The sequence below is a fragment of the Dromiciops gliroides genome, chromosome 5 (genome assembly GCF_019393635.1).
Source record: "Dromiciops gliroides isolate mDroGli1 chromosome 5, mDroGli1.pri, whole genome shotgun sequence".
Lineage (NCBI taxonomy): Eukaryota > Metazoa > Chordata > Mammalia > Microbiotheria > Microbiotheriidae > Dromiciops > Dromiciops gliroides.
Genome location: NC_057865.1, coordinates 293,692,965 through 293,716,187, shown reverse-complemented (window position 1 = coordinate 293,716,187; position 23,223 = coordinate 293,692,965). Strand labels below are relative to the sequence as shown.

The 23,223-nt window shown below is 47.3% G+C and overlaps 1 protein-coding gene across 2 annotated transcripts in view; it reads left to right on the top strand.

The window, feature by feature from the left end:
* LOC122728181 (NADH-cytochrome b5 reductase 3) overlaps positions 1-23,223 on the top strand; it is a 37,118-nt gene that overhangs the window by 840 nt on the left and 13,055 nt on the right. For both annotated transcript variants that reach the window (XM_043966447.1, XM_043966448.1), the window contains one exon: positions 14,115-14,246. In XM_043966447.1, the coding sequence (XP_043822382.1) occupies positions 14,115-14,246 (132 nt within the window). Of the gene's footprint in view, positions 1-14,114; positions 14,247-23,223 lie in introns of those variants that run through there.

The following is a 23,223-nucleotide window of genomic DNA, read 5'->3' as shown; positions in this document are numbered from 1 at the left end:
GTCCAGGGAAAAGGAGGACAGTGCCCAGAGCCTTCTGCAGAGGGCAAGACTTGGCCGTGTTCACAGGAAATGGAAGAAACCCGGGAGGGCTTCAGTCCCCAACTGCTCCTCTTCTGGGGTCCCGGCACAGCCACTCGCCCCGCGGAGCCAATGGCTGCAGGCGCCCTGTGCTTCCGGGAGCAGCCACCTGTCACTCTCGGAGGCCCGAACTGTCACTTGGGCACCAGCTCCCAGCGTCAGTTATTCTTAGCTCTCACCAGGGGAGGCGGAGGCCAAGCCTCAACTGGCCTCTTACAATTTCCTCTGGAGAGGCCTTGTTCTGTCCCCCGGGGGCCAAGCAGAGCTAGAGGCCCAGAGAGTTTAAGTCACTTGGCCAAAGCCTCACCAGGGCACAGGCAGCATTGGAACCCAGGGTCTCCGATTCTAATAAGGGGGTCGTTTTTTCCTTTCTTCTGTATCATCCTGCTTCCAACTCTTCCATCTGGTCTCCCCATACACTCTTCCCTTCCCTCAGGGAACAGGCTCATTTCCTTCCCAGGTTCCTCTCCTGACAGGAGGTTGGGGCTGAGGCCAGCCTGCCAAACTGGCAGACTGGAACCCAAGTCAGTCAGTCTGCCTGGTAGTCATGCCCAGTGCCTTTAACATACGATTTGTCCCTTCCTTCCCTGTCCAGCTGAGCTCACCATGTGGGGCACAAGAGACCTCACTTCCAGCATCCCAGCAGCACACCCCTTCCCCATTTCCCATGTCTCTTAACCTTTTGAAATCTTAGTTTGCTCATCTGGATAATGGGGATAATAGCTAATCTCCCCTTTTTGTGAGACTCAAGAAGATTGCAAGCTACCTTCCCCCTTGTTTAGAATTTTATTTTCCAAAATATATGTAAAAACAAATTTTGACATTAATTTTTAAAAACTTTGTGTTCCAACTTCTCTTCCTCCCTCCCTTTCCACTCCCCACCCACAAGAACTCAGGCAATTCAATATAAGTTATACATGAGTAGTCATGGAAAACATTCCCACGTTGCAAAGCTGCCTTTTTAATATACAGATGGTGCCTGTTTTGCTTCTTCTCAGATTACTCTGGGATGGGGGCAACTAGGTGGTGCAGTGGATAGAGCACTAGCCCTGGTGTCAGGAGGACCTGAGTTCAAATCCGACCTCAGACACTTAATACTTACTGGCTGTATGACCCTGGTCAAGTCACTTAACCCCAATTGCCTCACCAAAAAAAAAAAAATCGTATTAAAAAAAAAGATTACTCTGGGATGTCCTGAATATGGGGATGCCCTACAATGATGCAGTTTGCACTGGCATCCATGCCCATTCATCCCATATGACTCTTGGCTATGTCATTCCCTGAGTTTTCTGTAAGGCTGGCTTTCCTCAGTTTCCCCCATCTGGAGAATACCCCAGGATTGGGAAGGGGCTGTCCATCCAATATGCCTCTTCTCCTGACCGGTGACCAGCTCATCTCCCCCTTCTGTTGTCCCTTTCCTCTCTCTCTCTCTCTGTCTCTCTCTCTGTCTCTCTCTGTCTCTCTGTCTCTCTGTCTGTCTGTCTGTCTGTCTGTCTCTCTCTCTCTCTCTGTGTCCTGCTCAGTTCCTGCTTCTCCACCTTAGCAACTAAAGGTCCCCTAAGCCCCACTTGCTCACTTGCTAGAAAAGGCCTCTCCTCTATACAGCAGCCATTTTAATTGTGGGACATTCACTATGGAGTGGGTCTCTGGGAGGAGATCCAAGGGTGATTAAGACCCTGTTGTCCAGGAGTGCACACTTTGGAGGGGGGGAACTGCATGGGGGGATGGGGGAGGCTAAGTTGCAAACAGGCCAGCCACTACCTGTGTAGCCTTAGCAAACCATTTAACCAATGGTGTGCTTTTAAATGTTTAACAACCGGCTCTCCAGGAAAAAAATGCATCCATGACTCATAACATTTAACTTGAATTTCTATTATTAACATTCTCTCTATGTCTTCTTAAGTCTAGACAATAAACAAATCCCATAAATCAAGTCTTGCTTTGTGGCATTTGCTGATTTCTAAAGTGTGCAAAGCTCACACTGAAAATGGAAGAGTCATTTCTTCCTATGAGCTAACTCAGCATCTCTCTGTCTTAACCTCCCCTGGGCCTCAGTGTCTTCCTGTGTTAAAATGAGGGAGTTGGCCTCTTCCAGCCTTTATCTCAGGAACTGGCTTACAAAAGAGAGTATGACCAATTTAAGGAAAAGATGCCCTCTGTAGTCATGTGGAGGCCTAAGGGTGGAAAGATTTTTGCCAACTGGGGATCAGGGAAGGTTTTATCAATAGATAGAGCACTGGACTTAGAATCGGGAAAATCTGAGTCTAAATCAAGCCTCAGATACTTTCTAGCTGTGTGACCTAGGCAAGTCACTTCACCCTGTTTGCCCCAGTTCCTCATCTGTCAAATGAGCTAGAGAAGGAAATGGCAAACCACTCGGTGTCTTTGCCACAAAAACCCTAAACGGGGTCACTAAGAGTCAGGACAAAACCAAAAATGGCCTGAACAACACACAACCCCCACTCTACCTTTAACTGGATGAGTGACTTCCACATGCTTGTTGATTGACTGACTAGGTGTCCTTACAGCTGTGGCATTTTCTGTTCCAAAGTACGTTGGGTAGAGCTAGGGAGGGCTCTGGTCGGGTGTGGCCGGCTTCTGTTTCTGCAGAAGCTGCCCTGCTCTGGGATTCCCAAGCCTGGAGGAAAAGACGGAGGAACATGGTGAGAAGTCCTCCCTCTCTGCCTTCCCTCCCAACTGGGCCTGCTTCCTCCGCCTCCCTGGTTGCCTAGAGCTTGCCCTGGCCCTCCTAAAGTCCCTTGGCAAAGCCTTTGCAACTTACCTGGCCTTTGTGTGACAGCCTGGAAGTCATCTGACCCTCTTCCTAGTGAGGACAATGGGATCCCAGAGCAAGAAGGGACCCCAGAGACCATCTAGTCTAGCCCTTCCTTTTGTCATTTGTTCAGGTGTTTTTTCAGTTGTCTCCAATTCTCCACGACCCCATTTGGGGTTTTCTTGGCAGAGATACCAGAGTGATTTACTATTTAGTTCTCTGGCTCATTTTACAGTTGAGGAAAACTGAGGCTGGGAGGGCAAAGTGGACTTACCCAGGGTCACAGTTAGTAAGTGTCTGAAGCTGGATTTGAACTCTGGAACAGGAGTATTCCTGACTCCAGGCCCAGAAGCACTCATCCATTGTGCCACCTACCTGCCCTTCCCATTTTACGGAGGGGGAAACTGAACCAGAGAGAGGTTATATGTGAACTAAGGTTTAGATATCCAATGACTCAAAATTCAGTCCATCAACAAGCGTTTATTTCAGCTCTGTGATATTTCTTCTAGCCTCTTTGTCCAGCCCCCCTCCTTTGCCCATTCCCTCTTGTATCATTTATTTTTGCAGAACTTGCTTGCTCTGTTTGAGAGGCAGCTTGGCATAGTGGGCAGAAGGCCTGACTCAGAGTTTGAGGAAGACCTCGGAGATTCGCAGTGCTCATGGAACCTTGGATAAATTAGCTAACATCTGGCAATTCCCAGCTCTGTCGGTTGTAGATAGGGATAGGAGGCTTGGGGACTTTCTGTAGCTTTCCACATTAGATGGGAGGGCAAGGCTTGGGCCCTTGGAAGGTGAGCTCAGGGCCAAGCACAGTAATGGGGGAGGCCTGGGTGCCTGGTACCTGGAGGTGTGCCTCAGAGGCTTAATCTCAATGTCCTTGGCTAATAATGGCTTTACTATTTTATTGTATTTCTATTGCTACTTTTTGCTTTTTGACATCTTTACTGATTTCTGAATTTCCTCTCCATCATACCTTGAGATTCTCCTTCTTCAAATTGCTGAAACCAAAGAAAGTAGACATTTTTCTCACAGCTAATGAGTTGGCCATGTCTCAGTCCCCTTTCCTGGGCTTTCTGGCCTTTCCAGGATCATCCATCTCTCTCTCTCTCTCTCTCTCTCTCTCTCTCTCTCTCTCTCTCTCTCTCTCTCTCTCTCTCTCTCTCTCCCCTTCCCTCCTTCTCTCTTTCTCCCTCTATCTCTCCCCTCCCCCCTATTTCTCCCTCCTCCCCCTGCACATTTCTTGTAGCAATAAGACTAGACCTCTCATTAAGCCCTCTCATACCATGTCTTGTATTGTGGTTATTTCTGTATACAACTCATCCCTCTCCAGCCCCTGCCCATTAGATTGTAAGCTCCATGAGGTCAGGGACTTTGTGGTTTTATACCATTGCAACTGCACCTTTTCTGTAGCATACAGTTTGTTTTTTTGTTTATTTTGGGGGGCAATGAGAGTTAAGTGACTTGCCCAGGGTCACACAGCTAGTAAGTGTCAAGTGTCTGAGGTCGATTTGAACTCAGGTCCTCCTGAATCCAGGGCTTTATCCACTGCGCCACCTAGCTGCTCCGTAGCATACAGTTTAATAATAAAGTATCCATACTATGTTATTATAATGACCACACCTGTCCCAAGAAGAGTTGAGACAATGTTTCACTTCATTGCAGAGGGGTGTGTGTATGTGGAGGGGGGTGTCTATGGGTGTGTTATTGTGTTGCTTAATTTCCCAGAACCCCCTCCTTTTTTTTTTTTTTTAAATTTCTTTTCCTCTGATTCTTTGTTGCAAGGGACAGGGTGTTCCAAAATGAAGGCACTGCTTCAAGTAAATGAAATGTCCCAATTGAAGGTGCCAGTGTGCAGTTTGTGACCAGAAGGGAGAGGGTTTGAATTCTGGCTTTATGACTTTGGACATTATCCTCATTCAATAAATGAAGAAACTAAAGCTCACTGGATCAGTCACTGGTGCTATTTCCTGCCTCCTGGGGGCTGAAGTAGACTTTGATCTTCTTTATATAACTGTAAGATGTTGTAAGTGACAAGTTTTAATCGATAATTATTCATTTATTTTTTTAGCTTTTACAGAGAGTTTTATTTCAAAGGCATAGCAAGAATAAACATACAAATATCTTCCCCAACCCCTGGGGGGTATTTCTCTCCCAGCACGTCCCCCCCCCCACCATTATACCATTATACTCTCTCTGTCTCTGGGAAAGGGAAAGGCATTGAGTTAACCATTTGACTTGGTTCCTCCATAGTTCCTGGTCTAAAGCCCCTAGTCAGGGCCCCAGCTTCTTCCCTGCTAGGCTGACAGCAGGAGCCAACCTGGCTCCCAGTTTCTTTGGCTCGGTCTCTCAGGTCCAGAGGGGACTGCAGCACTGAGGCCTGGAACAGAGGACAGCCCTAGTTCCCAAGGGTCTGAGGGACTACGAGGCAGAGGGGACCAGGAGGCCTCTCCCCACACTTAGCTCAGTGCATGGTGCCTATGCTTTGGCTCAATCGGATCTTCACCCCCTGAAAAGAGTCTGATAATGAGGGTTGTTATAATGTAAGAGGGATCAATTGTGACACGCTGGGAAGGCTGTGAGTGGCCCTGGTCTGTGGGAGTCTTGCTTTGCCTCTCAGAGTTCAGTGTCTCTATCTGGGAAATGGGGGGAATAAAAGTCAGGTGCCCAAGTGGGGGTGAGAACAGTATTTATTAACAGGAAGCTCAATGGGGGCTGGGCTGACCTACAGAAGGAAGAGGAGGAGGAGGAGGAGAAAATCAGTTTGTATGGATAGGACTCTGGGTTTGAAGCCTGGGAGCCCCAAGTTTGAATCTGGGCTCAGATACTTCCTGGCTATGTAACCCTGGCAAGGTCACACTCTGTGCCTCAGTTTCCTTATCTGTAAAGTGAAGGGTCATAATAGCACCTGGCTCCCAGAGTTGATGGGAGGATGTATGTAAGATCTTTTTGCAAACTTTTTAGTGATGTGGAGATGTTGACCAAGATATCTGACATCCAGAACTGAAGAACTTTCTCCAACTTCCTCATCTTATGGAGGAGGACTCTGAGGCCAGGGAGGACCCCAGATCTCCAGCCAGAAGGAACCTCAAAGGCTATCTAGCCCAACCCCCTCTTCTTACAGAGGAAGAAACTGAAGTCAAGTTTTTATAGAGGAAGAAACTGAGGGTCATTGACCTACATGGGGCTGGCAGAGACCTTGAATTCCTCATTTAATAAACTGAGGCCCAGAGAGGTTTAGAGGTAACGCAGGGGGCAGGTCACAGAACTGGGATAGCAGATAGGCTATTGGTGTTTCTATCCAACATTATCCCCCACCCCTGCTTTCCAGAAAGCCACTAATGGCACCAAGGAGAGGAAGCTGGGCACCTCAGGCTGGGTGGGCCCCAGGACCAGACCTGCTCTTTGGGGCTGGATTTTATTTTATCAGGTTGTGTACAGCCCCTGGAGCCCAGTGAATGTGGGGCCTCTCCCAGGCTAAGGGCTTAGAACTGCCTATTCAGGCCCCTGTAGATAGAGCTGTCTGAGATCTGCTCTCCTCCCAGAGGGCCAACTTTGGCCTGTGTGTCAGGTCCTGGCAGCGTCTGATGTAGGTACCGGCTCCCTGTGAAGCTGGGTGGGGTGTGATGGGCCTCCCGTGAATGGCTTGTGCTGAGGTAGGAGCTCATCTGGGGAGACCTGGGACAGATCAACTAGACTTTTCCATGGCTCTCTGGCCCAATGGCCCAGCTGGCTTTGCTGACTCAGCTGTGTGGGCCTAGATCAGGAGTTGGGGCCACCACTAGACTCCTAGGACTAGACACTAAGCTACCTTTGGAAAGAGCCACTGGGCATTGGTCAACTGTGTCTGAGTATGGGGTGGGGGAAGGTTACCTAGAGCATAAAAGTCAGAGCTGGGAGGGAGCTTAGAACAAAGAATTTCAGAGCTGGGAGAGGCCTTGAAACAGGGGATGTCAGGGCTGGAAGGGAGCTTAGAACAGGGGATGTCAGAGCTGGGAGGGAGCTGAGAACAAAGAATGTCAGAGCTGGGAGGGGCCTTGAAACAGGGGATGTCAGGGCTGGGAGGGAGCTTAGAACAGGGGATGTCAGAGCTGGGAGGGAGCTTAGAACAGGGGATGTCAGAGCTGGGAGGGAACTTAGAACGGGAAAGTCAGAGCTGAAAGGGAGCCTAGAACATGGAATTTCAGGGCTGGGAGGGGCCTTAAAGCCCATTTAGTCCAGCTCCTCATTATGCAGAGGAAAAAATTGAAGTTAATAGAAGGGAGGAGGGACCTTCTCAAGCTCATGAGTGGGAGAATGAGCCTGGGACACAGGATCCCTTGTTCTCAGTTTAGGGTTTTTCATCCTAATCACCTTTGGGGGTGAGGGGTATTGGGTGTTCTGGATCCCAACCTCTGCTCCAAGCCCTTTCCTTTCTTCTAGAGCCCCCAGCCTGGTGCTGACTATCTTACCAAGGGCGGGCTCCCTTCCTGCCCCCTCTCCTGCAGCCCCTGCCCCTCCCTGGCTTCCTCCCTGCTTCCCTCCCACTTCCCTTGCAGGAGCTGGGCCCAGAGGCAGACTGAGGCACTAGCAGGTGAGCCATCCCACCCCCCACACTTACCCCTGCCCCCCCAGGGCACAGCCTTGGTCTCCAGACCCGGCAGGGAGGATCCTAGGCACCAGGCTGGGGATGGAATTTAGTGGGCTGGAGGGAATGGGAGTTGGAGGGTGTGAGTCACCCCAGCCTGGCTGGGCCCTGGAACAGCCCAGAGCAGCCACACCCATGGACAGGCTTCCAAACTCGGCATTTCTGTTTTAAATAACCCATAGTTTGGAGAATGGTAGAGGGCACACAAGCGAGCCCAGACACCCCTTCTTGGGACCTCCTGTGGTTTTCCAAAGAATTGCTGCCCCGGAGGAGCATTCCGCCCCAACCCCCCCCAACCCCCCCCCCCCCCCCCCCCCCCCCCCGGCTCTGCTCACAGACAAATTCCTGAGGACTCAAGCTATGGTTCATGTTGGACCCGACCACTGGTTGCACCTGCTGTTTATTTCTTGTGATTTGGGGCATGGGGGACAGACATTCTCTTTTTGATGGGAGAATGTCCAGGCTGGAAGGGATTATAGAGGGCGGTTCTGGTATAACCCCCTTATTTCACAGATGGGGAAACTGAGGTACAGTGGAAGAGAAGCTCCCAAAGGCGAGGTTTTGTTTGGCCTTTGTCACTTAGAACAGGGTCGGGCACACAGAAGGTGATTAATACATGTTTGTTGATTAAACAATGGACTTGGAAAGGAGGCTGGCCAAGGTTACCCCATAAGGAGGATGGATGGGGGAGAACCAGAGGAGCTGATGCGAGGAGGAGACAATGTACTGTCTACATAGGGGAGAGACCTGAAGCTTTGGAGACCTGAATTCAAATTCCTTTCCAAGTTTCCTTCTTGCTCTAATTCTGTGATATCTGGAGGGCTTCCCCCTCCTCCTCTCCCCACCCTAGGCTGGAGAATAGGGGCTAAAAATGGAATGAGTAACCTTTGAGGTTTCGGGGGAGGAGTGGGGTTAGGGACTTGGAGCGTGTGGGGGGTGATCTACCCATTGTACAAAGGACTTTTGGTTCTGTGTAAACTACCATCCTCTCCCTGCCACAAATAAGCCTGGCAGGCTGAGATAACAGCCTCAACTCTTCCTTCCAGCTGTGCGTGGTCACCAAATTTGGAATTCTTTGTTTTTGAATTGAAATAACGCGCCTTTAAAAAATAGGGGGAAAATGTTGTGCTCAGTCATAACTCAATGAAATGGATCAGCGTGCATGGAAGGGAATGTGTGGAGATCCTAGAGTTATGGGGCAGAGGTCAAACACCCCAAACCCTTCATCTGGCGGAGGATAAAATGGAGGCCCAAGAAGTTAAGTGATTTGCCCAAGGTCATATGGCCAGTGGGCATCAGAGGGCAAATTTGAACCCAGAGCTTCTCGTTCCCGAGTGACTATTCTTTTGCTGGACCAGATCATCTCTCTAACCTCTGATAACTTTAATCTGGGCTCTTAATAAACCACTGGATGCTGGCAGATGAGGAAAGGGGGGACTGGAAAGCTGAAGAAAAAAGTGGAAAATACAGGATTTGAATTCAGGTTCTCTGACTCCAAACTATTTTTGTATTTTCCTTATTTGAAAAATGACAGGGAATGTCCAGGTGTATGCGGGATAGGAGAAAGAATATTGGGTTTGGGGTTCCAGGTCCAGGTCTTGGCTCCGAGATCTCTTAACTCTGCAACTTTTTTGTGAACCTTGGTTTCCCCATCTGTAAAAAAAGATGCACCCTTTATCCAGTGATCACCCTCCTTAATAAGCACAGTGATTGCCCGCTTGCATGGAGTGGAGATCACGTGGCCTGGGATGGGGAGGAAGGCCTCTGGAAGCCCTAAGGCAGGAAGAGAATTGGAGGAAGCTGAGCCTCAGCTGCTTGGAGCAGAACAAAGGGCCTAAAATGTTGTCCTTGTTGGGGAGCTGCCCCCTGGACATCTAGAAAGTCTAATTTAGCCATTTGGCTGTAAATGTGTTTGACCAGCATCCTGTACTCAAGTTCTCTTCAGATATCTTACTAAGGTAACATGGGTTCAAATGAGATCATGTCCATTAAAACTTGGCGGGGATTTTCCCCCATCCTTATAGCTGCATGCAAGTGGCTGGATAGGGTACTGTGGTGTGGATGTTAGCAATAGCTCCTGAAGACCTCCACCCCAGAGGTGGCAGGTGCTGTGATGTCCAGAGTGCCTGCTTCTCTTCCCTTTGCCCTTGGAGGCTGGAGGATGGGGGTTCAAAACAGGATGAGTAATCTTAGTGAGTAACTAACCCAGGAGTGGTAATCAGCCAAAACCCTAGCATTAAATGGTAGCCACTGGCTAAGGAAGAATGTGTTTAACCGCAACAGCTCAGTTAACTGTATGAGGCAGTCTAGGCTGACACTGTTGTTTGTCCTTCCTTCTTGAAGAGGAGGTGATGTCATGACTTGCACTGAATTGGATTTAAGTGAAAGGGTGCTGTGCAAGGTCTGTGCTCTCTCCTCCAGAGTCATCTGGGTCCAGGGGCAAGATGGATAACTGGATATGACCCCAGATGTTTAAGACAATTGGGGTTAAATGATTTGCCCAGGGTCACCCAGCTACTAAGTGTGAGGTGAGATTTGAACTTAGGTCCTTCTAACTTCAGGGTCAGTGCTCTATCCACTGTGCCACCTACCTGTCCTAATGATGGCCCATGGGGCTGTAATTTCTGACAGGAGAGGATGCCCTCACACCTATAAAATCAGAAGTCCATAGATGTTCACTCTATGGCATTTGGGCATTTTAATTAATTAATTCCTTCCACTTGGAAAATCTTTTTGAATTGATTTGCCTTAGTGTAAAAGTAAATGTGGGGGCAGCTAGGTGGCGCAGTGGATAGAGCACTGGCCCTGGATTCAGGAGGACCTGAGTTCAAATCTGGCCTCAGACACTTAACACTTACTAGCTGTGTGACCCTGGGCAAGTCACTTAACCCCAGTTGCGTCACTAAAAAAAAAAAAGTAAATGTGTATTTTCTTGACAGTAAAAAAATATATACTGGAGGGTTCATCACTACACGGTAAACAGTACTTGCATCCTCACAGAATGTCCAGCTTCTCTGTGCTCGACACAATTAATCTGCTGTTTGAATATATTCACCTTGAAAGAACTTGAAAAGGTTACCTGTATAGTCACTATTTTAAGTTTGCTTTTATTGTGGTGTGCATGTAACTGAATTTTCTATTACAGACTCAGGATGAAAGTCAGAGAAGAAAATAAAACGTGGCAGGAAGGAAGGAAGGAAGGAAGGAAGAAGGGAGGGAGGGACAACTGAGGCAAACCCCTCTTAAATGGAATTTAGATCTCTCATTCCCCAAAGGGGAAGACCAGAGAACGCAAAGGCCAGTTCTTGAGATTTAAATCCCCTTCTTCCCAAAAGGGAAGGAAACCAGAGAAAGACAATGTACAATTAACGAAAGGTTTTTATTAAGCAGGGAAGGAAAATGTAACCTTCTGCATGGGGACTGTCCAGCCTATGCTGACTAGGACACCTGGTTACATTGTGTGGGTGTATATGGATTTTAAACACAGGCAGTTAAAGAATCGTAGAGGGAAAGGTGGGCTTAGTCAGTGGGTTCCATTCTCAAGGAGAAGGGGAGTGAGGAATTCCAGGGGTCAAGGAGGTGGCCTTTAATACACAAATCAGAAAGCATCCTTGGTGATAAGCAGTTCACAGTCCAAGGCTTGATTAGGAGATGTCTTGATAAGGAGATCTCTCCAAAAAGAGGATAATTCTGAGAGTCCCATAACCAGAGTGGGAGGAGAGCAGGAAACAATAAGTCTTATAACTTGCAGTCAGGTAAGGTAGGAATGGCTCTTGAAGGTCCATAAACCACCATCACCAAATAGTTCAGGATCTGCTTCAATGCTGGGAGGAGCTTCATTGGCTTCAGAGTGACTAATTTTCCAGCTAGGTTGGCTTTGGCCACTGCAAAGGATTGTTGGTGTGTTAGCCAATGCAACCAGTCCTCCTAAGTTATTCTGATTACCTGGATAAATGGGGGACTCAAGCAAACCAAGGTATCCATTTTCACAGAAGGAAGGAAGGAAGGAGTGAGCAAATCTCCACTCTCCCCCCCCCACACACACACACTGGCAGGCCACATATAATCTGCCCATGGTCACGCAGTAGGTCTGGGTCAGAGGGCTTGGAGGCCAGCTCTTTAGCCCCTAGGCTGGGCTGCCTCTCATCCCAGTAATAATAGCTAACTTTTCTATAGGCTTTAAGCTATTATCTCATTTGATCCTTTCAATCCCCCTTGGAGATTGGTGCTATCATTATCATGTCCATTTCATAGCTGAGGAAACTGAGGCTGAGAATGGCAAACAGGGTCACATAAGTAAGTAAATGTCTGAGGTCTTCCTGCTTCTACTTTCTGCCTGGCAGTATTACTATTACCTGATCTTGGTTGTTGAGTCTGGGGTGAGAGAGGACAGAGGAACAGAGAAAGGAGCTGATACAGAAGCTGGTGAGTGCTCAGCTTCGCTCCTCTGCTGGGCCTGTGGGGAAGCTGTTGGGGAAGGCTTTTGGACACAATTGGCTGGAACTTGGAGACAGAATCCCCAAATAACCTCCACCCTGGCCCAAAGTGCTTTCCGGAAGCTTGGGCCCTTGGGAGTCCTCCCTGCCCCCATCTATTTCGGTTGGAGATTCTGTCTGGTTCTCTTCTGGAGTTTTCTCCTGGAAATCTTTTACCCGAGGGTACTTTTTAAAGGGATCATTCTTTTCAGTTAACAAAAATTTACCTTCTCTTCCATCTATTTAAAAGAAACCAGAAAACCCTTTGTAACAAATATCTTCGTTAAGCAAAACCAATCCTTGTATTCCCACACTGTAACAACTTTAAGAAGTTGTTGTTGTTCTGTTGTGTCTGACTCTTTATGACCTGGTTTGGGGTTTTCTTGGCAAAGATACTGGAGGGGTTTGCCACTTCCTTCTCCAGCTCATTTTACAGATGAGAAAACTGAGGCAAGCAGGGTGAATGACTTGCCCAGGCTCCCACAGCTAGTAAGTGTTTGAGGCTGAATTTGAGCTCAGGTCCTTCTGAGTGCAATCCTCTATGTCACCTAGCTGCTGCCCACTTTTAAGAAGTGGATTTTTTTTAAAAATAGTGATACCTGAGCTGGTATGGACTAATGGATATCACCAGGAAGCCTTAAATGCAGATCTAAACCCTTAGTGCTAAGTGACCTTGGCCAAGTCCCCGTGTTTCCCTTTTCTTATTAACGGTTGTTGTCCTTTGTTCTCAAAGTAGACCAAAAGGACATTGCTGTGTTGGGGCAAAGGTACTACTGTGTGTCTGACTGTGGCTGATCAGACCAATGAGGGTTCAGAAGGCTCTACCACAGATTGGGCACAAATAGGCCACATGAATATTAGGAGTGGAGACAGCTCTAAATTTTGAAGCTCCTGACCTGAAGTTTCTATGGTGGTGAGAAAGAAGAGGGGGAGGAGGAAGATGAAAGAGGAAGAGGAGGGAGAGGAGAAAGGGATGGAAGGGGAAGGGAAGAGAGCTGAGGAGGGGGAGAAGGAGGCTAATGATATGGCTGCAGGCTGTGCTTCCGAGGTCACCTAGAACTCAACATGATAGTGACAGGAGTGGCTTTTGTGATATTATTGCATCCAATTTATGGATGGATGAGGAAACCCGGGGCTGGCAGAGTTTAAGGATCTTGCTTAGGATCACAGGGCTAGTGAGTATCAGAGGCAGGATTTGAACCCAGGGCTTCCTGACTCTGTCTTGCACTCTCTTTTCTATCACCACATGGCCGACAGGGGCTTAAGAGCTTTAGAAACTCCCCTTGATGATTATAATCATCTTTGACAGTTTTCATATTCATTTTTCTTTAAATATGTTTATTGATCTTTTGTTTTGACATCACTGATACTTCCCAATGTGCCCTTCCCTGCCCCCTCCCAGAGATCCGTCCCTTATAACAAAGAATAAAAAAGGTGTGTGTGTGTGTGTGTGTGTGTGTGTGTGTGTGTGTGTGTGTGTGTGTGTGAATTCTTTACATTCACCTGACCCTTGGAAAGGACATAGGGTTTAGGGGCAGATTGCTCTGCCTAGGGCTGGCAGATTTGGATGGGGAGGGTACACAGTACTTAGACTGGCCAGGAGTGATTCAAAAGTGAGTCAGGGTGGGGGCAGCGAGGTGGCACAGTGGATAAAACACTGGCCCTGGATTCAGGAGGACCTGAGTTCAAATCTAGCCTCAGACACTTAACACCTACTCGCTGTGTGACCCTGGGCAAGTCACTTAACCCCAATTGCCTCACCAAAAGAATTAAAAAAAAAATTTTTTTTAAGTGTCAGGGTATCTCAGGGCAAATCAACCTGACCCTCCTCATTTTGCTGTGGGCCAGGTCTGCCCTGTCCTCACACAGCATTCATGACTCCTGTCCTCATCAGCATGACCTTGGACAAGTCCTTTCCTCCCCTTGGGTTCTCACTGGAAAATGAAAGGGTTTCATGGGAGACTTTACTATCACTATCTGTGACCCTTTGAGAACTGGGGAGGTGGGGATGGAGGAGCTGACCTCCCTGAAAACATGGCTCATTGAGGCTGCCAGGGTCTCAAGACCATTGTCCCATTAGCAAGAGTATCAAATGCCTCATTTTCTCTCCCCTTCTTGAGTTCCAATGCACCTTCAATGACTTTTCCCCCTCATTTCTTTACAGTTGGGTGGCTTCGTGCTGTCTCCTGTCTGGTTCATCTATAGCCTCTTCATGAAGCTTTTTGGGAAGTCGGCTCCACCCATCACCCTAGAGAACCCTGAGGTGAAGTACCCATTGAGGCTGATTGACAAAGAGGTGAGTGACAGGGCCCAGTCTGGGGTGGGGAATGCTCTGAGACCCCCTAGACTTGGGCATATCCCTTCTGTGGGGCTAGAAAGACAGAGGACTTGATCTCCCTTAAAATTAGCCCCATCCTGGTTGGAATGGGTGGGTGGGTGGAGTGTCCCTTCTGCCTCTGGATCCCAGATCCCCGGTCCCAGGTCCAGTCACCAGTAGCTGTCTACTTGATGCTGACTGGGTAGAGGCCTTGGGAATTCTCACCCATCTCATGAACAACTGGAGGGCTGAATAGCTCCTATCCTGATTAACAGCCTGTGTGTTGAGCCTATCGGGGCTCTGAAGAAAAATCAGAGAAGTGAGTCGGTGCAGAAAACAATAGGATTCACTTTTATTTACATCTTTCAATTTTTTAAATTAAATTTTACTTTTCTTCAATGAAAAAAAACTTTTTTCTTTCTTTACAAACTCTTCTTTGCCCCTGCCCCCTCCCTGTGCACTGAGAAAGAAAAAAAAAAAGGAAACCAACCACTCTTGTAACAAATAGACATAATTAAGCAAAACAAATTCTTCCATTAGCCACGTCCACAAATCTACGTGTCAGGCTTCACCTTGAGTCTATCTCTTCCCTGGTAGAAAGTAGGCAGCAGGTTTCATCATGAGTCCTCAGTGAGTCACTGCATACATCCATCTCTAAGTCTTTCCAAGTCTCTTGTCTTTGCTGTGTTTTATTGCATACATTGTTCTCCTGGTTCTGCTCACCTTCATCTTGCATCAGTTCAGACAAGTCTTCTGTGGTTTCTCTGAATCCATCCCCTTCCTCACTTCTTCTTTTCTTCTTCTTTTTTTTTTTTAGTGAGGCAGTTGGGGTTAAGTGACTTGCCCAGGGTCACACAGCTAGTAAGTGTTAAGTGTCTGAGGCTGGATTTGAACTCAGGTCCTCCTGACTCCAGGGCCGGTGCTCTATCCACTGCGCCATCTACTTGCCCCACCTTCCTCACTTCTTACAACATGTTAGTGGTCCATCACCTTCATGTACCTCAACTTATTCAGCCATTTCCCAATTGATGAGCATCCCCTCATTTTCTAAATCTTTGCCCCCAACAAAAAGAGTTGCTATGGATGTTTTTGTACGGGTGGGCCCTTTATCTTCTTTTTCTGATCTCTTTGGGGCATGGGTCAAAGGGCATGTGCAGCTCAGTCACTTAGGGAGTATAACTCCAAATTGCTTTTCAGACTAGCAGGAACAATTTACAACTCCACCAACACTTCATACCCGTTTGCCTCCAGCCCTTCCAGCGTGTCATTTCCCTACTTCATTTTCAATTAATAAGCATTTATTTTCTGTCTCATCTCTTCCCTCCCATTAAAAAAAGAAAGGAAAATGAAGCCCTTGTAAGAAACATGCCCAGGGAAGCAAATCAAATTTTCCCACTGGCCATGTACGATCTTCTATTAGGTAATTCCAAAGGAAGACCCTGTGGCTTACCTGAAAGGCACCCAGGGGACCATGGAGGGGGTGGGAGGGGGAGCAAGGGACAGATATTAGGGATCATTGGACGATAGGTTTAGTGACCTTTAAGGCTGTCTAGTCCCAGATCCCTCGTTTTACAGAGGGAAACACTGGGGCTCAGAGAGAGGAAATAACATGTTTAAAGTCACATAGGTAGGGGCAGCTAGGTGGTGCAGTGGATAAAGCACTGGCCCTGGAGTCAGGAGTACCTGAGTTCAAATCTGGCCTCAGACACTTAACACTTACTAGCTGTGTGACCCTGGGCAAGTCACATAACCCCAATTACCTCACTAAAAAAAAAAAGTCACATAGGTAGTAAGTGCAGAGCTAGAACTCAAAATGAGCCCCTGACTCTAAATCCAAGGCTAGTGGTGGTTTTTTTTTCATGGGGGGTGGGGCGGGGTTCTGATTGGATTCCCACCCTTGAGGTCACAAGATAGCCTGGAGTCAAGGACTACAGCTATCAGGGATTCTAGAGAAAGGGCAGGGCATAAAGGAGGGATTCCCAGGTAGGAAGAGACATGGTTAAGGGACAGACCCTGTGTTAGACTGAAGGAGACTAGACCTGAGAAATCAGTGTCCCCAGACTTCAGCCCTGGGGAATGTCTGGCCCAGGCTGAGCCAGATGGCTGAGTCTTTAGAAGGCCCATTCTCTGAGCAACAGCTGAAGGAGCAACGAATGTTAAGCCTAGAGGAGACAATGTTATGGAAAGAAGGGAATGGAGGAAACTGGAACCCTGATTTCCCACAGGATCAGGATCACAAGTTCAGAGTTAGAAGGGGCCTCAGAGGCCCTCAATTTACAGAAAAAGAGACTTAGGCCTAGCTGGAGAGGGGAAGAGACCAGGCACATAGGTTATAAGTGGCAGGGGCGGCTAGGTGGCGCAGTGGATAAAGCACTGGCCCTGGATTCAGGAGTACCTGAGTTCAAATCCGGCCTCAGACACTTGACAATTACTAGCTGTGGCAAGTCACTTAACCTCCATTGCCCCGCCAAAAAACAAACAACAAAAAAAACCCCAAAAATATGTGGCAAATATAGGACCCAGGAGCTGAAAGGCAGCCTTGTAGAGGTTAGACCTAATTATGGGGTTCCAGGAGAAACCAGGATTGGTGGGTGAAAGTACAAGAAGGAAGATGTTGGGGCAGTTCTAGATGGGAAGGAGTTGCTTGAGTGGTGATGAGGCACACCCCCCACCCCAGCATTCAGGCAAAGGTTAGAGGATTGTCTAGCAGGGAGAGACTTAGCAGCCATTCCTGTATGAGGTGGAGAGCTGGTGAGATGATTGTTTATGCTCCTTTTGCCCCCTATGATTCCAATTCAGCCCAACCTTCTTTTTAACAACAGTGATAAAGATTCTTGTGAGGTAGGAATTGTCTCATTTTTTATGCCTGCATCCCCAGGGCTTGGCAGAAAATAGTCACTTAATGCATTCTTGTGCGTTGATTGAGGTAGAATTCAGGTAGAATTACTTGCCCAGTTGTGTTAGAAGAACTAGGACCAGAGTCCAGGTCCCTGACCTAGTTCAGAGCCCTTTCTCTGTTCTGGAAAGAAACAAAGAAATATTCAGTGTGTGCCTACCACTGAGCTGACAATAATGATAATAATATGAATAATTAAGTTAGCATTTACACAGCACTCTTCTTGATCTCCAGACAAGCACGACAATTATAGCTCCCATTCCTATATTGCTTTTTTTTTTATGAGATATTTTATTTTTTCCGTTACATGTAAAGATAGTTCTCAACTTTTGTTTATACATGCTTTACAATTTCAGATTTTTCTCCCTCCCTCCCCTCCCTCCCCCCTCCCCTAGACAGCAGGTAATCTGATACAGGTTATATCTATATATCTCTATACATATACATATAGATATATATATATATACACACACATATATATACACATAATAACATTAATCCTATTTCTGCATTAATCCTGTTACAAGAGAAAGAATCAGAGCAGTGATGCAAAACCTCAAAATAGAAAAAAAAAAAAAACAACAGCACCCAAAACAAAAGAAATAATATGGTTCAATCAGCATCTATACTCCACAGTTCTTTCTTTCTTTTTTTTCCTTGGATTTGGAGATCCTCTTCTATCATGAGTTCCCTGGAACTCTTCTGTACCATTGCATTGGTGAGAAGAATATAGTCCATCACAGTAGGTCAACACTCAATGTTGATGATACTGTGTACAATGTTCTTCTGGTTCTGCTCATCTCACTCATCATCAGCTCACGTAAGACCCTCCAGGTTTCTCTGAACTCTTCCTGCTCATCATTTCTTACAGCACAATAGTATTCCATTGTATTCCTATACCACAACTTGTCCAGCCATTCCCCAATTGATGGGCACCCCCTCAACTTCCAATTCCTTGCTACCACGTAAAGAGCAGCTATAAATATTTTTGTACATGTGGGTCCCTTTCCCCCTTCCATGATTTCTTTGGGCAAAAGACCTAAAAGTGGGATTGCTGGGTCAAAGGGTATCCTATATTGCTTTTAAAGTTTACAAAGCAAGTTCTTTCTGTCATTTCCTTCGATCCTCACAATGACCCTGGGTAGTAGATATTATTATCCTCATTTTACAGATGAGGAAACTGAGTCAGGGAACAGCTTAGTGACTTGCCCAGGCTCATATGACTTAAGTATCTGAGGCCAAATTTGAATTCTGGACTTCCTGACTCCAAAGCTCTATCCACTGGACCACCCAGTCTAGATCTAGGATCAGGCCTTGTTCTATCTTCAGGGCCTGCAAAGGACTCAAAGCTGGGGAACTGGATTGACTTTTTCTGGGTCAGCCTTGAATGTTCCACACAAACAGGAAGGACTGAGGCCAACCCACCTACCCATTAAAAATTTTCTCCCTCCCTTCCCCCCTCTTTAAACATGAGTTGAGTAACTAAAAAACCAGCTGAACAAACTCTCCTTCTGTCCTTTCTCCTGACTGGATGATTTCATGGCTGGGCTGGCTCCCAGGGCCTGGGCAGGTAGAGTTCCCTGCAATGACCCTTTCTCAGCTTTATTTACTTTCACCCAACCCTGACCCACCCATCTTCTACCCATGGCCCTTACACAGCTTTGCAAAGTAGGGCAAGGCAGGCACTGAGTCTCCCAGCACCACCATGCCCTGGGCCAGTGGTTGGCCAAGACTCCACTTGAGCATCTTTGGGGATGGGGAACTCACTGCTTCACTTTAAGACAGTTCTATTTCCTAACATGTTTTTCCTGATGCCACATGCAAGTTCTATCCATTCCCCTTCACCCCCACCCCCAGTTAGACCTTGGGGCCAAAGAGAGTTCTGTTTGGGGCAGCTAGGTGGCACAGTGGATAGAGCACCAGCCCTGGAGTCAGGAGGACCTGAGTTCAAATTTGGCCCCAGACACTTGACACTTACTAGCTGTGTGACCCTGGGCAAGTCACTTAATCCCAATTGCCTCACACACACACACACACAAAGAGAGGGGACAGCTCAAAAATGTCAAAGATGGCTCTCAGCCTCTCTGAGTCCCCTCTTCTCCAGTGTCTTCAAGTTGGTTTATGTGACGGGGACTTGCCTTCCCCATCTTGTACCGGTGGAGTCGATAACCCAAGTAAGTGTAGTTTACCTTTGCCACTATGAGACAAAATCATCCCATTTTTACAGATGAGGAGACTGAGACAGTCAGAGGTGAAGTGATTTATAGACATGGAAATATACCTCAGCAGCACCCTGAGAGGGGCCTCTTCCAACCTCCAGCCCTGTGACTTCAGGTTCTTTGTAGCCTCAGTTTGTTATCCAGCCTTTGATGAACTTCCTCAGGGATGGGGAGCTCACTACCTCACACTGTCTATCGCTGGACAGTAGCTCTGATGGTGAGGAAATACTTCCAGTTTATCAAACCCGAGTCAGCCTCCCTGCAACTCTCCTCCATCCTTTGTTCTGCCCTCTGGGACCGAGCAGAACACAGCCGTCCTTCAGATATTTGAAGACATCCCTCCTGTGCTCCTAAGCCTTCTCCTCTCCAGTCTGAACACCCATCCTGGTAGACGGGATGCCCTGTCCTGATGAGCCCCTGCTCTGCTGTTTAGCTGTTGTTAGGGGATGCCACAGTGCACAGAGCGCTGGGCCTGGAATCCAGGAGACCGCCTCAGACACTTACTGGCTGTAGGACCCTGGGCAACTCACTTCACTTTGCCTGCCTCAGTTTCTTCATCTGTAAAGTGAGCACCTCCTTCCCATGGTTGCTGATCATTGTAAGACACTTAGCACAGTGCCAGGCACCCAGGGAGCGCTTAATAAATGCATATTTCCTTCCCTTCGCTCCCCTTTCCCTCTCCTTTGGATACTTCCTGTGATATCCTCTGTGGGTGTGTAGTCCTTCCACCAGTGTAGATTGCAACCCATTCTGGCCTGCTCAGTGTCTTCGCTTCTTGTCCATGTTCACCCAGAAATTCCCCAAAGAAGAGCTGCCAGCAAAGCTCTGGAGGCTTTCACCTGATTCTATAAAATTTGGGGGTGCCAAAATCGGCCTGACATCTCCTGTTCTAAGCTCCCCAGTTAAGTTCTGACCTTCCCTGTTCTAAGGCCCCTCCCAGCCCTGCCGGTTTGTGATTCACTCCTTCTCTGTTCCAAGATGGGTAGAACCCAGAGTAGCTTCTTCACCCTGTTTCTCTACCTCCCAGGGATAACAGGCCACCCCCACAGCATGCCTGTGGTCTGATAATCCGGGCTCCAGCCTCATCTTCAGCATCCAGACCCTTCTTGGGAATGTTTGGCTACTTGCCAAACATCCTGAGTCATTTTGTCCTGGGATGATGGTTATGTCAGAGCGAAGCTTGTCTGCAATCTTCTGGCCTATGGGTCCAGTGCTCTATCCCCTTTGCCAGAAAAGGAAACTGAAGCCCAGAGACAGGGCAGTGACTTACCCAAGGTCACACAGCTCATCACAGGATCAGATCCTCCCTCTAGATCTGGAAGTTACTCCAGAGACTACCTAGGCCATCTCTCTCATTCTATAAATCAGGAAACTGAGGCCCAGAAATTCTAGGTGACCTAGCCATGAGCACACCCATAGTAAGTAGTAGGAGTTGATGCTGGAAAGAGAGAAGGGGTCAGAGCACAAGAATTCCTGGCATTGCAGGCTAGTGAATCTGGATGTCATTAGGGCAATAGGGAGCTAGTAATTGTCATGATTGCCATGCTGCCTGCCCCTGCCCAATACACCTCCGTCCTCCAACACAACTTTGTGAGGAGCTTGGGATCCTTTGGTCTCTAGGTTCTTCTCTCACAGACCTGGTTTGGAGGACACAGTTTCACGAGATAGCTCAGGGGCTTCTAGTGTACCTTTGCCTGAACAGAAAATCTCTTCTCTGTTGTTTCCTGGCAAGAAGTCATCCAGCCTCTGCAGAAAGACCTATTAGTGATGGGGAACTCACTACCTATTGAAGCAGCCCATTACACTTCTGAAGAACCCCGATTCTTTTCTTAAATAATATTTTATTTTCCCCCCAGCTACATGTAAAGACAATTTTTAACATTTAATTTTTTTTTAAATGTTGAGTTCCAAGTTTTCTCTCTCCCTGCCTTTTCCCTGAGACAGTAAGCAATTTGTTCTAGGTTATACATCCCTGTAATTCTGGGCCCACCATCTCCTGCCCTCTGGGCCCCAGTCAAATAATGGTTCTTTTTTTTCCCTTTAAAATTTTTTTTCAAATAATAAGAGTATTTTATTATTTTCCACTTGCATGTAAAGATAGATTTCAACATTTGTTTTCATGAGATTTTTAGTTGCAACTTTTTTCTCTCTCCTTCCCTTCCCTCCCCCCTCCCCAAGACAGAAAGCAATCCGATATAGGTTATCTGTGTACAACCACATCAAACATTTCTGCATTAGTCATGTTGAGAAAGAAGAATCAGAACACAAGGGAAAAACCTCGAAAAAGAAAAAACAAAAACAAAAGTAGAAACAGTCTGGTTCAATCTGCATTCAGAATCCATGGTTCTTTTTTCTGGATGTGGAGAACATTTTCCATCATGAATTCTTTGGCATTGTCTTGGATCATTGAGTTGCTGAGAAGAGCTAAGTCTATCACAGTTGATCATCACACAATGTTGCTGTTACTGTGTACAATGTTCTCCTGGTTCTACTCCCTTCACTCAGCATCAGTTCACTTAAGTCTTCCCAGGTTTTTCTGAAATCTGCCTGCTCATCATTTCTTCCAGCACTATAGTATTCCATTACATTCCTATACCATAACTTGTTCAGCCATTCCCCGATGGATGGACATCCCCTTGATTTCCAATTCTTTGCCACCACAAAGAGAGCTGCTATAAATATTTTTGTACATGTGGGTCCTTTTCCCTTTTTGTGATCTCTTTGGGATACAGACCTAGTAATGGAATTACTGGATCAAAGAGTATGCACAATCCCATAGCCCTTTGGGCATAGTTCCAAATTGCTCTCCAGAATGGCTGGATCAACCCACAACTCCACCAACGATGCATTAGTGTTCCCATTTTTCCACAGCTTCTCCAACACTTATTATTTTCCTTTTTTGTCATAGTAGCCAATCTGATAGGTATGAGGTGGTACCACAGAGTTGTTCTAATTTGCATTTCTCTAATCAATAGTGATTTAGAGCATTTTTTCATATAGTGAAAGATAGCTTTGATTTCATCATCTGAAAACTGCCTCAAACAATGGTTCTTAAGAACAGTGAACACCTACAGGCCCCTACCAGAGTTTTCTTTCCAGGCTAGACCTCAGCATCTTTACCTGGTCCTAATTAGGGTTTCCAGCCCAAATCTGTGAGCCTCTTATGGGCTCTGGGCTCTGATTTAGGGCCCTTTCTGAATAGGGCTCTGGTCTGTCCTTCCACTTACTGTCCCTGCCCAGGCCTTGGGTGACTGGGGGTGGGGAGAGGTGACAGGTGGGGAGCAATCACAGCTCAGAGAGACAGAGCTTCCTATACACCCCTGCACAAGCTCCACAGGGTGACACTGCGGCCTAAGGGCTGTTCAGCTTTGGAAAGATAGCAAGGGGTGTTTCTGTGGGCTGCCAGCTCTGAATGAGTCTCCAAAAGGGCCGTGGTGACCAACACCCCAGACAAAGCCCCCTGTTGGCTGAGGCTGCATTTAAGACACAGGTGAGAATGCCTGGGCTTTGGCCCATCTGCATCCCACGTGTGGGATAGTCGGTCAGTCTTGGACACCACCTTCAGGGAAGGGCACCGATAAGCTGGGGAGAGCAGAGGAAGGGGATGGGGTGGGGAAGGGTCGGCATATCCTGACATGGGAGGACCCATCAATGAGAGCTCCCTAGGGGCCTGGCTCAACCAGGCAATGGGGTTCCAGTGTTGACAGTCAAACAATCCCTCCCCTTGGGAGCTTACACTGTTTCAGGTCATTTGAAAGGAGTGAGAACATTCATCCTGTTGATAAGCCCTGCGGGGTGGGAGCCAGGCAGACTAGCTGTCTTCAAATTGTTCAATCATTTT